Below are 16,961 nucleotides of genomic sequence, written 5' to 3'. Positions count from 1 at the left end.
AAAAGCTTACAGGTGGCGAGATAGTGAAGAATCGAAAAAGATAGAAAAAAAGATAAAAAGATCGAAAAAGAATGATCGAAAAAAAAATTAAAAAATGAAAAGAAGGACCAAAAAAAATAGGAAAAAAAAGAAGATCGAAAAAGAGGGATCGAAAAAAGACAGAAGAAAAAAAGATGGAAAAAGAAAGATAAAAAATACAGAAAAAAAAGAGAAAAAATGGTTTAAGATGGAAAACGAATCGAAAAAAAGACAGAAAAAAATATAAAATAACATAAAAAAAACAGATCAAAACGGAAGGATCGAAAAAAGATAGAGAAAGGAAGGCAGAAAAAAAAGATAGATAAAAAAGATAGAAAAAAAAACAGATAGAAAAAAAGATCGAAAAAGAAGCATCGAAAAAAAGACAGAAAATTCAGATAAAGAGGAAGAAAGATTGGAGAGACTCGTTTGACAGTAATAAAATTTTGAACTGAATTGTCGAAATCAAAATGAAAGTGAAAAAAATTAGGAGACGGGTTGACAGACAATCAAATTAAATGAAAAAGCAGGTATACAGATAGACTGACTTCATTTGGCCTCGCAAAATAACTGAAAAAATAATGACCTTACGGAAATTTAATTTAAAATTTTCTTAAGCTTTGCAATATATGATATAGCTTATACATGAAAAAAAAATCTTTCCTTTAACAGACAAAACTATTATGCTTAAACATGGGAGATAGCCGTCACTCGCATTTAAATATAGTATATAGAAATAGATATATAGATTAAGATATATAGATTGTCCGAATTATTTTAACAGAGAGATGAAGCGGAGCTTCGCACCATTTCTGATTCAACAAAATAAAAAAACATCAGTCGAAAAAAATAAAGATATTGAAAAAAAACTCGGTGAACCAAATTTTCCTATGTCTCGATAAAAAACAACTAAGGGCTCAGCTACAGCTGAACGTACGTGTTTGAGATTGAATGAACTCGCTATACTGATGCTTCACGAAAAGAGTGATTTCAAAAAAATAGACTTTGCCTAAAACCTTTTTTTTCTACGAAAATAAGTAAGAGTAAGAAACTTTGAGATAATCAATTTTCCAAAAGAGATCATTTTTCTAACAAAAAAAATGAGGAACGGCCGCTTCTGCAGGAAAAGTTATCGCAACACCTTCTTTCAATGAAACTTTTCGTCTCAGATTTGATTGAGTAACTTGTAAGAAAGTCAAATTTCGCCTTGGAGAAGAATGGAGAGACCCGTTTGACAGTATTATATTTTGAACTGAATTGTCGAAACCAAATTGAAAGTTAAAAATTTAGGAGACGGGTAGACAGACAATCAAATTAAATGAAAAAGCCGGTATACAGATAGACTGACTTAATTTGGCCTCGAAAAATTACTGAAAAAATAAAGACCTTACGGAAAACTAATTTAAAATTTTCTTAAGCTTTGCAATATATGATATAGCTTAAACATGAAAAAAAAATCTTTCCTTTAACAGGCAAAACTATTATGCTTAAATATGGGAGATAGCTGTCACTCGCATTTAAAAATAGTATATAGGAATATTTATATAGATGTAGATATATAGATTGTCCGAATTATTTTAACAGAGAGGTGAAGCGGAGCTTCGCACCGTTTCCGATTCAACAAAATAAAAAAAACATCAGTCGAAATAAAGATATTGAAAAAAAACTCGATGAACCAAATTTTTCTATGTCTCGATAAAAAAGATCTAGGGGCCCAGCTACAGCTGAACGTACGTGTTTGATATTGAATTAACTCGCTATACTGATGCTTCACGAAAAGAGTGATTTCAAAAAATGGACTTTGCCTAAAACCTTACTTTTTTCTACTTATACTTATAAGTAAGAGTAAGAAATTTTGAGATAATCAATTTTCCAAAAGAGATCATTTCTCTTACAAAAAATTTGAGGAATCGCAGCTTCTGCAGGAAAAGTTATTGCAACACATTCTTTCAATGAAACTTTTCGTCTCAAGATTTGATTCAGTAACATGTAAAAAAGTCAATTTTCACCTTAAGTCAATAAGTTTCCAAAAAAACTGTCGAAGTTTCGAAATTTTGGTTTTTTTGAAGACAATAACTTTCTTTAAAACAAAATAAAGGTAGGCTTTCAACAACCTGTTCATTCGATTAAAGCTATAATATCAGATTTGACAGGATAGTTAGCGAGAAAAGTCCAATCAAGAATTTGACATTTCCGACAATCGCGGCTTGTTGTGGAAAAATTGTAGATACGGTATGGAGAAGGGATTCACGCAACCTGTAATTCTGATCGAACCCAAAATCTCAGATTTGGGAGCAAGTTTCGAGAAAAGTCAAACTTCAACAAAAAAACGGTCACAATATCAAAATCTATACTTTTCCGAGGGCCGTAACTTTTCGAGTAGAAAAAACTGGGCGTAGCCACATAAGCAAATGAGCTTCCCACAACGCTTTCTCAGAATGTAACCCAAAATCTCAGGTATGTCAGGGTGTTTTTCGAGAAAATTCAAAAAAAATGGTCCAAAAATCAAAATTTGATTTTTTAGAGGGCGATAACATCTTCTGTATAAGTTTTTGTTAGTGTCCGCTAATGCAGAGGAGGTTCTTACTACTTCTTATCTCATTAAACCCACAGTATAAAATTTGAGAAGTTAGTTTTCAAGAAAATTCAAAAGATTTACAAAACGGTCAAAAATCAACAAGTCGACTATTCAGAGAGCCAAAACTTTGGGTAAAAAACTCGGTCGAAGCCACTTATGCACTGAAACAAAACCAAAACCTCATAAATGAAAGGGGTAGTTTTCGAGACAAAAAAAATCAAAAATATGGCTCACATATTCCCCCACACTTTTTCGAAGGCTGTAGACAAAGGGGTTAAGTAGAAACTTCAGAGTTGGGGTTAAGAGTAAGGAGTTAAGAGTAACAGGTCTTTCAACTGATACCCTTTTTTTTGAAAACCAGGAGCAGTTTGTGAAAATAACTAACATGTTTGCAAAATCTGAAAAAATTTTCCAAAACGAAAAAAAAAAGAAATTTCATCAAATCGATAGGTAAAGATACAATCAACCGGAGGGTAGTGTTGAAATTGTGTTTGTTGTAAAATTCCAAACTGTAGGCGTAAATCAATTAACAAAAACAACATTAAAAATGCGGGCAAAAAAAAACAATTCCAAGATGTGACAACTATGCCGACAACAGATAAGCAGACAAATAATTTGCCTATTTTTCCAGTTTCCAGAATGTTACAGAATGTTTCCAGTTTGAAAAAAAAAACAGGTCCTGGTCAGAACTTTGAAAAAAAAAACAGGTCGAACACAGAACTTTGCCGTCCCAGGCATATTCGTTACCTCCACGCTTAGTTGGCCGGGAGCATACGAAAGTTGAATACATTATGAAACAAGGTAGATATTAGTACTGTTGACAAAGTTGTTTACAGGAAAAAAAAGTCTAGTACCCGATTGCAATACCTTATTGCTTATTGCAAGGGTAATTAGCACTGTATAAATGAACAAGAATTTTGAACACAAAAATGTGCAACTTAGGTTGAGAAAAAGTGAACTGTTAATAAAACAAGCATTTGTTGTGAAGATAAATTAGCGAATCAAAAGAAACTCAATGGATCAGCAACCCCAGAAAAAGCCAAAACTTCTTTTTTATGGATTAAAAATCAATTGTGTTGTGTTTTCACTAGATTATGGCCACACTATAATATCTCCATTGTTCATTATCACGTTACTTACATGATTTGGGAGCAAGTTTCGAGAAAAGTCAAACTTCAACAAAAAAACGGTCACAATATCAAAATCTATACTTTTCCGAGGGCCGTAACTTTTCGAGTAGAAAAAACTGGGCGTAGCCACATAAGCAAATGAGCTTCCCACAACGCTTTCTCAGAATGTAACCCAAAATCTCAGGTATGTCAGGGTGTTTTTCGAGAAAATTCAAAAAAAATGGTCCAAAAATCAAAATTTGATTTTTTAGAGGGCGATAACATCTTCTGTATAAGTTTTTGTTAGTGTCCGCTAATGCAGAGGAGGTTCTTACTACTTCTTATCTCATTAAACCCACAGTATAAAATTTGAGAAGTTAGTTTTCAAGAAAATTCAAAAGATTTACAAAACGGTCAAAAATCAACAAGTCGACTATTCAGAGAGCCAAAACTTTGGGTAAAAAACTCGGTCGAAGCCACTTATGCACTGAAACAAAACCAAAACCTCATAAATGAAAGGGGTAGTTTTCGAGACAAAAAAAATCAAAAATATGGCTCACATATTCCCCCACACTTTTTCGAAGGCTGTAGACAAAGGGGTTAAGTAGAAACTTCAGAGTTGGGGTTAAGAGTAAGGAGTTAAGAGTAACAGGTCTTTCAACTGATACCCTTTTTTTGAAAACCAGGAGCAGTTTGTGAAAATAACTAACATGTTTGCAAAATCTGAAAAAATTTTCCAAAACGAAAAAAAAAAGAAATTTCATCAAATCGATAGGTAAAGATACAATCAACCGGAGGGTAGTGTTGAAATTGTGTTTGTTGTAAAATTCCAAACTGTAGGCGTAAATCAATTAACAAAAACAACATTAAAAATGCGGGCAAAAAAAAAACAATTCCAAGATGTGACAACTATGCCGACAACAGATAAGCAGACAAATAATTTGCCTATTTTTCCAGTTTCCAGAATGTTACAGAATGTTTCCAGTTTGAAAAAAAAACAGGTCCTGGTCAGAACTTTGAAAAAAAAAACAGGTCGAACACAGAACTTTGCCGTCCCAGGCATATTCGTTACCTCCACGCTTAGTTGGCCGGGAGCATACGAAAGTTGAATACATTATGAAACAAGGTAGATATTAGTACTGTTGACAAAGTTGTTTACAGGAAAAAAAAGTCTAGTACCCGATTGCAATACCTTATTGCTTATTGCAAGGGTAATTAGCACTGTATAAATGAACAAGAATTTTGAACACAAAAATGTGCAACTTAGGTTGAGAAAAAGTGAACTGTTAATAAAACAAGCATTTGTTGTGAAGATAAATTAGCGAATCAAAAGAAACTCAATGGATCAGCAACCCCAGAAAAAGCCAAAACTTCTTTTTTATGGATTAAAAATCAATTGTGTTGTGTTTTCACTAGATTATGGCCACACTATAATATCTCCATTGTTCATTATCACGTTACTTACATGATTTGGGAGCAAGTTTCGAGAAAAGTCAAACTTCAACAAAAAAACGGTCACAATATCAAAATCTATACTTTTCCGAGGGCCAAAACTTTTCGAGTAGAAAAAACTGGGCGTAGCCACATAAGCAAATGAGCTTCCCACAACGCTTTCTCAGAATGTAACCCAAAATCTCAGGTATGTCAGGGTGTTTTTCGAGAAAATTCAAAAAAAATGTTCCAAAAATCAAAATTTGATTTTTTAGAGGGCGATAACATCTTCTGTATAAGTTTTTGTTAGTGTCCGCTAATGCAGAGGAGGTTCTTACTACTTCTTATCTCATTAAACCCACAGTATAAAATTTGAGAAGTTAGTTTTCAAGAAAATTCAAAAGATTTACAAAACGGTCAAAAATCAACAAGTCGACTATTCAGAGAGCCAAAACTTTGGGTAAAAAACTCGGTCGAAGCCACTTATGCACTGAAACAAAACCAAAACCTCATAAATGAAAGGGGTAGTTTTCGAGACAAAAAAAATCAAAAATATGGCTCACATATTCCCCCACACTTTTTCGAAGGCTGTAGACAAAGGGGTTAAGTAGAAACTTCAGAGTTGGGGTTAAGAGTAAGGAGTTAAGAGTAACAGGTCTTTCAACTGATACCCTTTTTTTGAAAACCAGGAGCAGTTTGTGAAAATAACTAACATGTTTGCAAAATCTGAAAAAATTTTCCAAAACGAAAAAAAAAAGAAATTTCATCAAATCGATAGGTAAAGATACAATCAACCGGAGGGTAGTGTTGAAATTGTGTTTGTTGTAAAATTCCAAACTGTAGGCGTAAATCAATTAACAAAAACAACATTAAAAATGCGGGCAAAAAAAAACAATTCCAAGATGTGACAACTATGCCGACAACAGATAAGCAGACAAATAATTTGCCTATTTTTCCAGTTTCCAGAATGTTACAGAATGTTTCCAGTTTGAAAAAAAAAACAGGTCCTGGTCAGAACTTTGAAAAAAAAAAACAGGTCGAACACAGAACTTTGCCGTCCCAGGCATATTCGTTACCTCCACGCTTAGTTGGCCGGGAGCATACGAAAGTTGAATACATTATGAAACAAGGTAGATATTAGTACTGTTGACAAAGTTGTTTACAGGAAAAAAAAGTCTAGTACCCGATTGCAATACCTTATTGCTTATTGCAAGGGTAATTAGCACTGTATAAATGAACAAGAATTTTGAACACAAAAATGTGCAACTTAGGTTGAGAAAAAGTGAACTGTTAATAAAACAAGCATTTGTTGTGAAGATAAATTAGCGAATCAAAAGAAACTCAATGGATCAGCAACCCCAGAAAAAGCCAAAACTTCTTTTTTATGGATTAAAAATCAATTGTGTTGTGTTTTCACTAGATTATGGCCACACTATAATATCTCCATTGTTCATTATCACGTTACTTACATGATTTGGGAGCAAGTTTCGAGAAAAGTCAAACTTCAACAAAAAAACGGTCACAATATCAAAATCTATACTTTTCCGAGGGCCAAAACTTTTCGAGTAGAAAAAACTGGGCGTAGCCACATAAGCAAATGAGCTTCCCACAACGCTTTCTCAGAATGTAACCCAAAATCTCAGGTATGTCAGGGTGTTTTTCGAGAAAATTCAAAAAAAATGTTCCAAAAATCAAAATTTGATTTTTTAGAGGGCGATAACATCTTCTGTATAAGTTTTTGTTAGTGTCCGCTAATGCAGAGGAGGTTCTTACTACTTCTTATCTCATTAAACCCACAGTATAAAATTTGAGAAGTTAGTTTTCAAGAAAATTCAAAAGATTTACAAAACGGTCAAAAATCAACAAGTCGACTATTCAGAGAGCCAAAACTTTGGGTAAAAAACTCGGTCGAAGCCACTTATGCACTGAAACAAAACCAAAACCTCATAAATGAAAGGGGTAGTTTTCGAGACAAAAAAAATCAAAAATATGGCTCACATATTCCCCCACACTTTTTCGAAGGCTGTAGACAAAGGGGTTAAGTAGAAACTTCAGAGTTGGGGTTAAGAGTAAGGAGTTAAGAGTAACAGGTCTTTCAACTGATACCCTTTTTTTGAAAACCAGGAGCAGTTTGTGAAAATAACTAACATGTTTGCAAAATCTGAAAAAATTTTCCAAAACGAAAAAAAAAAGAAATTTCATCAAATCGATAGGTAAAGATACAATCAACCGGAGGGTAGTGTTGAAATTGTGTTTGTTGTAAAATTCCAAACTGTAGGCGTAAATCAATTAACAAAAACAACATTAAAAATGCGGGCAAAAAAAAACAATTCCAAGATGTGACAACTATGCCGACAACAGATAAGCAGACAAATAATTTGCCTATTTTTCCAGTTTCCAGAATGTTACAGAATGTTTCCAGTTTGAAAAAAAAAACAGGTCCTGGTCAGAACTTTGAAAAAAAAAAAACAGGTCGAACACAGAACTTTGCCGTCCCAGGCATATTCGTTACCTCCACGCTTAGTTGGCCGGGAGCATACGAAAGTTGAATACATTATGAAACAAGGTAGATATTAGTACTGTTGACAAAGTTGTTTACAGGAAAAAAAAGTCTAGTACCCGATTGCAATACCTTATTGCTTATTGCAAGGGTAATTAGCACTGTATAAATGAACAAGAATTTTGAACACAAAAATGTGCAACTTAGGTTGAGAAAAAGTGAACTGTTAATAAAACAAGCATTTGTTGTGAAGATAAATTAGCGAATCAAAAGAAACTCAATGGATCAGCAACCCCAGAAAAAGCCAAAACTTCTTTTTTATGGATTAAAAATCAATTGTGTTGTGTTTTCACTAGATTATGGCCACACTATAATATCTCCATTGTTCATTATCACGTTACTTACATGTGTTATCGACGATTGCACTTTTACAAGCTACGTGCAGTATATTATCTCCTTTCGAAGTCACAATTGACCCGAATGGAAACTGAAACTGTTGAAGACACTCGAGACCCACGTAAAAGTTCAAATTGCATATCCGATTCAAGAACACATCCGCATTTCCACAATCAAGTCTAGGAAATCACAATTTTAATTAAAAGATTTTTACTTCTTATTTAGGAAAACCAGAAGTAATTTTTACTTCAAGTCCTCAATATCCCTCTCATGCCTCTCACAATATCTTCGTAAGCCACTTAGTCGCTGCTGCTCCATACATTTCTCTATCTTTTTGCAAATTTTCAAATTGACAGACATTTCAACTGAAACTTTCCATCCAGTTGATTCCAGTTCACGATCTAGAAGTGTAAGCTTCGAATTAGTTTTTCTTAATTAACTTCGCGAATAAATTAAATTTGCAAAAATAGAATAAATACAGTATCAAAAATAAAACATTTCCATAGAATAGAATCGGATATTGGGTTATCAGCTATATTCCTGCTTAAAAAAAAACAACTCATCAAGTGTGAGTAAGCATCAGTCAGTTTAAATTTTCATCATGCTGTTGAACTCCTCTTGGAGTTCTTTAGCTGTCAAATGATACTGACGTTGCTTGTCCAATAGATCCATCATTTGTCCATTTAGAGCATCTCTGTGCTTTTTCGCATTCAGTTTGGTCTGAAGCACCTTGTCTTTGGTCAGTCCCGTACTCTCAGTTACTTGTTCGATATGGGATAAGAACTGCTTTTTGGTATCATTAGAGCCTTTGATAGCTATCTCGTATCCGTCGTGAATAGAGTTCAAAAGCGCTATTTCCTTTTCCATGTACATTTTCGTATCACTGAGTGTATTATACAGGGTGAAATGGTGTTTAGTTTCGGTGTACTTGAAACACATCTGATTATATAACTCAACGAATCGTTTCTGATACTGACTCAATTCCGCACGACTCGGTATGTCGTCCAGTTTTTTCTGCATGTCACCTATTTCCCGCATTTTCCGACCAATCAGAGCTTCCGCTTTACCGACTCGGCTCGTCAAGTCTTCGTGTGCTTCTTTAACATCTTCAGGAATAGCTTCCGGGTCGTTATTGGCAATCTTTTCAACCAAATTTCTCAAATTGTTCACTTTTTCGTTTAGTTCTTCCATTTGCTCTTTACACTTTGACTTATAGGCTGATTCACTCGATTTAACTTGTTCATGCTCTTTTATCAGTGATTGTAGCTTCTCCAGCGTCGCTTTGTTTTCGTCCGTTTCTAAGGCTTTTAGCTCCCCGATCTTTTCGTCCAGATTGTCCACTTTCTGCTGTAAGTCGAGGAGTTCTGTCTTCTTCGATTTAAAGTCCTCGGTTAGTTGTTGATATGTCTCAGCTTTGGCCATCAGCATCTTTTCAGTTTCGGCAATCCTTGCTTTGATGTTGGCAACCTAAACAGCAAAAAATTTTGATTTTTACAACGCCTCAAAATTCAATTAAGCTGTAAGTACTGGAATTCTACCGACAAGTTTTGAATATTTCAAACTCCTACAATTAATTTTAGATTTTTTAGTAAGTATAATCCGTAAATATCTACAGTCAAATTTCAAATGTCAAAAGCCAAAAAATTGAACTCCATTTACTCTAGAAAACAAGTAGGTTTCAGTACTAATTCAAACTTACGTGTCTTGAGTGTTGTTGAGCTGGCGAGTTCTCTGCCTCCAGTTTTAGCGAGTCGAAATGAGCCTGCAGCTGAGCTACCTGGTCCATCTTCTCACCCAATAATGACCCGACCGTCTCTGAAGACATCTTGAGCTGGTTACTCTTGGCACCTGAGGATCCCGTTCCAGAGGAGGCCATGGCTCCCATCATCTGATCCACCGCGGACTCAGCTTGCTCTTCATTCACTCCAGAGCCACCTGAAGCAGTTCAAGACATTGTCATAAAATACAGGCTGTTTTAAAAATTTGCTAGAACTATTTAAAGATTATATTGATTTGTCATTTTATTACGCTACATTGTTTTTGCGTATTTTTCATCCATTTTCCAAATTTTCACATTACCAAAAGTGCGTTTGCGCTGAAAAAAAAAACAAAACACGCTCATAAGACGAAGAAAAAGAAATTATTTTAATACTCGGAGATGTTATACACCATGTATCGGCCAGTTCATACTTTGAAATTTTGAAGCGAATTTGTATCGGTGTTAAATCAACGACATCGAACATGCACATACAAATACATACTTGATGACGGTTACAAAGTTTGGAGCTTGATTAACGTACCTTCTGAGATCAACTGCATTATGTCACTTTTCTTTCCAAACTCCAGCAAAGTACACTGAATGAGAGCCTGGTCTGATTTCAATTTCTTATTCGAGGCCCGTTTGTAGTTTCTAGAAGGCAGTCCGTCTTTCCTTACAGATGGTACATTTGACTGTGCATTCAAAGCCACCTGCTTATTCGGAGAAGTCGGAATTTGAAACTTCTTGGAGAAGTTAAACACGCTTTGTGCTTTATTCTGATCACCACGCTCTGCGCGATATATCAACACCTGCTTAACAAGCCACTGGATAACTGGAAATATGGCTATGTAGTTGAACCCTTGGATCTCGTGCGGCTGAATCAGATGCGGGCATTTCATTTTAGGTAAAACGGCAACTATTTTCTCCACCAGTGTTATTTTGTCTCCCATGTTCGCGTTTTCCTGGAACAGAATATCTACATCGACGTTGAAGTTACAAATGGTGATGCACCAAACCAGACCTCCGACGACTTGGTCAAAAGGCGAGAGTCCCTGAATCCTCGCTCTGAAGTATCCTGCAGCGACTAGGAGGTCAATAATTTCCCGATGCTTCTGTTGCTGTTCATCGTCGACTCTTTCCTCCACTACAACAGTGAACCCTCTGTCATCTTTAACAGTATCAAGTCTTCCGATGGTTTTGATGTCTTTAAATAGGGCGCCAGTAGGCTTGGATCCGCGTTTTGCTAATTTCGGCTCTTGACTAACCATAATCAGCTCTTCTGAAAACAGGAACACGAAACTAAAATCTAACAGTGAAAGAAATTACAACGAGTACACAGATAAAAAGAAAAATCTAACAACGGCATATTGCGTAAAATTAGAGCAACAGTTAATTGCGTTAAATTTAAAAGCATATACTGAGTAAAAAGCATTTCAGATCCAAAAACTCTGGATCCTGTTTATTGTTCAGTTCGGCTACTCACGGAGTGGAAAGTAACTATGGCGTAGGGAGGAAGGAAATTTTGCACGAGTTCAGTCTGCTATTTAAGTCATGATCACGACAATCTGATTTATATTGTTATCTCATCTATTATAACTCAGTTCCAGGAGCGGACGCCCCCTCCCCCCTCCCCTCAGGGATTCGACCCACTGCCGACCCAAAGGCTCTATTTTCCCCATCCAACCACAAACAATTGAGTCACTAAGCCAATAAAATATAAGCTGAATTACTTACGGGCAAATAATGCGTTTCAGCGAAAAAGGAAATTACAAAAAATTCAGATTTAGTAATATACAATATACAAACTGCAGGGATCAATCACAAATTGTTTCAATTACAATGAACATAACCAGCAGACAAATGGAAAAGTATTAATGAATGCAAAAAAAAAACTTCAACTTGCGAATTTCAGAAAAAATTTTTGATAAGATTTACTCACTTTGCAATACTTTTAAAAAATCAACAACAAATCCCAGAAAAATCAATTTTGAGCAAAATTTTTTGTCTAGAAAAACATCACGCCCAACAAAAGTCTCTTGACTACGTTCATTAACACTTAAACGCCGCTTCAAGCTAAAGAAAAACCCGTGATATGTCAACTAAGCCGACAAACAATAGGCCGATACGGAATAATTCCCGTTTGAGAAAAAAAACAGCAACAGAAAACTTTCAGTTTCAAGAAAAATTTATGATTGACGTTTCAATTTAACTAAATCAACCCATTACAAATAAATCTGAATGAGTTAGTTTTTTTGTGCAGCCAGATTCCAGATTTTCTACCTCTTTTGAGACCAAAAGCCAAGCGCCAATTCTTTCCATAAGAAGCATGTTTATTTTGATCGATAAAAATTAAAGCGAGTCAAACTGCCAAAAAAATTATTCGCGCTAAATTTTTTTTCAGTTAAAAAAACGGCAGAATAATTTGAAGAAAACTCACTGTGCCCATAAGCTTTCAATTGTCACTCTGAAGGAGAACATTTTTCATATTGAAGATGTGAATTGAGGAAATATTAATGCAGCAAATAGGGAGAAGAATTCGTATTTGACTGTTAGCAAACTAATCTAAACTGCTCGAAGAGTCGGTTTCGATGGTATTAAACCTATTAAGTCACATCATCAATCAAGTAACCCGCCATTATATGCTATTGCATCCTGATTTGCTGGCCAATTTACCACCAGTAGCACTGCCATTTATGTCAACATAAATACAAATAGAAGAAACCAAGATATTCAAGAGCATAAAAGCGCAAATGTGATGAGTTTTGTAGATAGTCGCAAACTGAAAATAAATAATTCGCACAGTTCCACTTATTATTTTTTTTTTCAACACCTATTCATTGAGTGTAGGGGCGCATTTAGGGGGGGGGGGGGGCGAAAGTCCCCCCCCCCCCCCCCCCCCCCTCAGAGATTTTACCCTCTCGCCAACCCTTTGGTACTAGTTAATGACTTTCATTTTCGGCCGACCCAAAATTTGTCTACAGGCGCCAATATAACCTAAATTTGAAGGGGAGCGCGAGTCGAAAAAACGCTATTTTTTGGTTAAAGTTTTCCAATAAGTACCCAAAAACGGCATTTATGATCTGTTTTTTTTTTCAAAATTTGCCAGCGGCGACATTTTTTTTATCAAAGTAGGGTCTTCATCAGGGTGACCAACTAGAATTCGAAAAAATTCCGACCTCATGCATTTACCGGCAAAATCACCGGGGGTGCTAATTTATTGGCAAAATATTCGGTAAATAAAATTACCTATGAACACTGAACTACAAGTTCAAAATGGCTATTGACCGTCTGTAGGGATAAATAGCCGAAATATCAGGAAAAACGAAAAGATATTAAATAAATTAATTTTATTGTTACATCAAGGAGAAAACCGACTTTCAAAAAACACCGACCAAATATCGACTAGTCGGTATTTACCGACCAGTTGGTCACCCTGGTCTTCATAATGTTCTGGAAGCGCTCGGGAAATCAATTTGGTCGAGCTAAATAAGGGCGACAAAATTTTCGAATTTTTTTTTTAGATCCACCCTGATTGAGTGTATTAACTGTTCCGCGAGAAAGCGATCAATTTTAATTCCTTTTGAACGCTTGTTTGCGATATCATTGTGATACCATATAAGATTTTTTCATTCCGTAAGTCTTTTCAAAACCTTGCACATTAATTACTAATTCTTCGATTATTGCCATTTTTGTGAAAAGACTGGCGATAAAACTAGCGAACATTAGCACATGATTGACAGTGGCATGAGGATAGATGGTAGGGTCAATTGAAAAGAATCTATAATTCTGATTTCTGATTAAATATATGAAGAAAAGATTAAATGTTTAGGTCTGTTATCATGATGACAGAAAATCAATGCATGATGAAGATTTCTGCCGACTGCATAATTATTACATAATTCATCATTCAACCTGGAAGTACAAAATTAAATTCGATTAAAATTGCAAATTGGGCAAAAACAAAACTCAATGTGACCAAAATATTACATCGAAGCGATAGTTTGTGCAATTCCGTTTGTAAGTGGTTATTATTGTCGCATTTCTGTCAAATTCCCGCGTCGGAATTAAAGGGTTAAAGAGGTCCTTGCAACCAGGACATAATTATAGCACCATTAGAAGTGTAAATGAAGAAAGAAATATATAGACAGGGACTCCTTTTAAATGGAGACGAAACTGAACACTTTTTAAACAATTCTAAGCGTAGTCTAGAAAAATTCATTCATTTTATATTGTCAAAAACAAAACGTGGGCTCAAGAGATTCAACGACACTTTCTGTACTATTTATTCTCTAACAAGCGAGCATCACAACGAGTTACAGGGATCTCTTTAATTTCACACTTAGACCAAGATCTCTTTTTATTTTTGTACATATTTAACTGATATCTAAACCTGGCAAAGGATAAATTAAGAAAAGACAGATAAACGTTCAATATAAATGAAGGGCGTACGCTGAGCAATGGATTCTAAAGCTACTGAACTTTTTTGAGAACACCTCATTCGGATAATTGATCATTTCAGCTAATGCTACATCCCGTCACAAAGCATCAAAAGTGAGTCGTCAAAACAGATTGCGTCTTCATTTGAACTCCAGCAGAGGGTCAAGTAGAAATTGTTCTGACCGGTCAATTGCGTGACCTGAAGATGAGAAATGGGGCGATGTACGGTGCACTCCATTGATACTGACTTTGTTCATACCCGCGTGATGGAGGTGCCCCCCGCTGTTCTGCTGATAATGACCTCTCATAAGGTCCCCACCCCCTCCCCCTACATTGCTTGACGGTCGGGGGTAATAATGTTGCTGATGAGCTTGTTGGTGGTAGGCAGGTTGGTGATTGTAGTACTGACTGTGCGGTCTGCGCTTAACCTAAACAACTCACCGTCTCACATCAAAAATGAAATAAATTAGATTAGTAGATCAGAATTAAAGTGTCCTAAGAGTTTCCTATATCGTGACTGTGTTAGCATGGATGTTTGATAGAAACCCTGAATTTTATTTGCAGCGACTGAAATTTTCTTTGATGAGTGGAATCAAATCAAACCAAGTTCAGCTCCAGAAACTCTGCACAGAGGGTTTTAGATCCACCCTCCAAAAGGTTGAGCAAATTTATTAATAAGCAATTAAAGATTTTGATCCAATTTCAAGCATTGAAGCGTAAGAAAGATCGATGAGCAAACGTTAGTTAAAATCAAACTTCAAATCTGTTCAAACCTTTACTTACAGTACGAAGATATCCGGTGGATAATTAAAACTTCGCAATTTTCTCCTAAATAAAACCGCTCTTATATAATTTGCTGCATCCATCACTTCTCGAAAAATTCAAGCCAAATGTGCTAAAATGATGCTTCTACTAAGTTCTCACTTTATCTGTTAAAATAGTTGCGTTACACAAAATCAAATGCACAAGTTAGTTTTTACGCATTACAGTGAAATTCGAACGGATTCACAATCCTTACACGTAGTAACAGAGACTTTCTTCTGCAAATACTGAAAATATGGATAAATGTAGTAAAACAGCGTAAAAATTTTCTTTTGATTACTGAAGATACTAAAAAAAATTATGTCAATTTCTGAGTTTAAAACGCGCGCACGGAAAAAAACCGCGCTTTTTTGGTCAAAATCTTCTCAAAAATTTGAAACGGGAATTTTGCTCTTTTCTAAACAATTTGCTTAAAAACTTAATTTTTAAAATTTTGGCAACATAAGGTCTTTTCACTGTTTGAAGAGAGAGCTCAGAAAATTTGATTGACATAAAAATAAAAAAAATGGCATCTGTTAGGCCAACCCAATTCATTTTCTGAGCTCTCTCTTCAAACAGTGAAAAAGCCATATTTTGGATGACCTATAAAATTAAAAAAAAAAGACTATCTGTTAGGCCAGCTCAATTGATTTTCTGAGCCCTCTCGCTCTCTCTTCAAACAGTGAAAAGACCATATCTTGTCAAAAACTTCTGGGATTCAGGCAATTTTTTGAAACAACAGGGCAAAATTCCCGTTTTTTCTTTTTTGGGCATAACAAATATTTTCGATCAAATAATCTATAACAATTACTTGCAAGCAAATCGTTCAAAACAGCCCAATTGGCGTAATACTAAAGTGAAAACGTATATCTAGATTACATAATGAGGATTCTCACCTTTCGCTTCTGGCTCTGCGGTGGGTCGAAGGGGACAAAAGCCATGATGAGGTCTGTGGGGGAGAGTACGAACTCGTAAGGGGGGTTAGTGACCACGTATCGTTTGGTACAGGGCACTCCCCCGTTGTGGATGTTGTTGACGGGGGCAGTGAGGTTGGCGTCTCGGAAGCGGTAGATGCCGAAGCAGAGAATCTGGAAGTTCTTCAGAGCATGTACGACTAACTCACCGTATTGGCCGCCGTCCTTAAACAAATGGCGATTCATTAGGCATTGAGAACCAGCAAACATAGACAACAGACAAATGAAAAAGAGTCAATGAAAGCAAGCACACAGAAAAAAACACTGGCTTGTTTTATTTTGAAAGATCTCAAATTTCGAAAAACAAAATTGATGGCCTAAAACTCTTTGAATTTCCATAACAAATTATGATTGACTCTTTTTTGATAAAAAAAATAACACTATTTGAAAAAACAAGTTCATTAGGCAATTTTTTTTATTTCGCAGGGAAATCTGATATAATAATTATTATTACAAATTCGCCGCAGGCCGCTGGGATTGATCCCATTCAAAATTTTTTAACACAGACGAAGTTGCACTTCGCATACACAAGCAAAAATATGACCGATAACGCTACTGGGAAAAACTGAATGAGTAAAACTTTGAGTCTACACAAAATTTCTTAAGTGAAGCACGCCAATTATGACGCATTAGCAGTACCAGTCAGTTTGAAAAAAAAAATTATCAACTAACATGCCTCAATTTATAGAGCAGTCTATGGAGCAGTAATACAATGAAATAATTATATGTAATGAAATTTTTTTTTTTTGAATTTGAGATTTTTTCTCCACACGCCACATGAAGTACAAAATGATTTCGCTCCTAGAAACAAATCAATAATGGAAAAAAAGCGTCCTTCAACCAATTTGGAACGATTTCTATGACGGATTAAATCTCCGCTTACGAGTTAATAGCGCCGAACATATCGCGCGTTAATTGTCCCAAAATGGCAACTTTTGAATCCTCATAAATTTACGAA

The 16,961-nt window shown here is 35.4% G+C and overlaps 3 protein-coding genes across 6 annotated transcripts in view; all 3 read right to left on the bottom strand.

The window, feature by feature from the left end:
- The window catches only part of LOC134841336 (NF-kappa-B inhibitor-like protein 1), a 30,977-nt gene extending 22,584 nt beyond the window's left edge, over positions 1–8,393 (bottom strand). Inside the window, exons 1-2 of the mRNA XM_063857255.1 lie at positions 8,280–8,393; positions 8,042–8,211 (exon numbers count right to left, since the gene is read on the bottom strand). Of these exons, the coding sequence (XP_063713325.1) occupies positions 8,042–8,211; positions 8,280–8,392 (283 nt within the window). The 5' untranslated portion in view covers position 8,393. The remainder of the gene's footprint in view (positions 1–8,041; positions 8,212–8,279) is intronic.
- A 41-nt stretch (positions 8,394–8,434) lies between these two features.
- LOC134841335 (coiled-coil domain-containing protein 93-like) lies at positions 8,435–11,066 on the bottom strand. The gene is made up of 3 exons (XM_063857254.1): positions 10,333–11,066; positions 9,732–9,967; positions 8,435–9,499 (listed from the first exon to the last, which is right to left on the bottom strand). The coding sequence occupies exons 1-3, from the start codon at positions 11,057–11,059 to the stop codon at positions 8,621–8,623; spliced, it is 1,842 nt and encodes a 613-aa protein (XP_063713324.1). The 5' UTR covers positions 11,060–11,066; the 3' UTR covers positions 8,435–8,620.
- Positions 11,067–12,712: 1,646 nt separating this feature from the next.
- The window catches only part of LOC134841334 (calcium-activated potassium channel subunit alpha-1-like), a 55,104-nt gene continuing 50,855 nt past the window's right edge, over positions 12,713–16,961 (bottom strand). Inside the window, exons 22-25 of one of the 4 annotated variants that reach the window (XM_063857251.1) lie at positions 15,926–16,168; positions 15,247–15,277; positions 15,012–15,056; positions 14,590–14,656 (exon numbers count right to left, since the gene is read on the bottom strand). In XM_063857251.1, coding sequence (XP_063713321.1) covers positions 15,055–15,056; positions 15,247–15,277; positions 15,926–16,168 — 276 coding nt within the window. In that variant the 3' untranslated portion in view covers positions 14,590–14,656; positions 15,012–15,054. Of the gene's footprint in view, positions 14,657–15,011; positions 15,057–15,246; positions 15,278–15,925; positions 16,169–16,961 lie in introns of all 4 variants that reach the window. The other 3 variants (XM_063857252.1, XM_063857250.1, XM_063857253.1) reach the window with 3 other exon arrangements.

This window comes from Symsagittifera roscoffensis, chromosome 3 (genome assembly GCF_963678635.1).
Source record: "Symsagittifera roscoffensis chromosome 3, txSymRosc1.1, whole genome shotgun sequence".
NCBI classification, from domain to species: Eukaryota; Metazoa; Xenacoelomorpha; order Acoela; family Convolutidae; genus Symsagittifera; species Symsagittifera roscoffensis.
Note: the sequence above shows the minus strand (reverse complement) of the source record. Positions and strands in the feature narration are given on the sequence as shown.

Bases quoted from the DNA above. Each gene is read 5' to 3' on its own strand.
- LOC134841335 (XM_063857254.1), bottom strand. From the start codon at position 11,059: ATGGTTAGTCAAGAGCCGAAATTAGCAAAACGCGGATCCAAGCCTACT. The intron at 9,968-10,332 runs GTACGTTAATCA...GAACTGCTTCAG, and splicing joins AATGCAGTTGATCTCAGAAG to GTGGCTCTGGAGTGAATGAA. The intron at 9,500-9,731 runs GTAAGTTTGAAT...TTTGCTGTTTAG, and splicing joins CTCAACAACACTCAAGACAC to GTTGCCAACATCAAAGCAAG.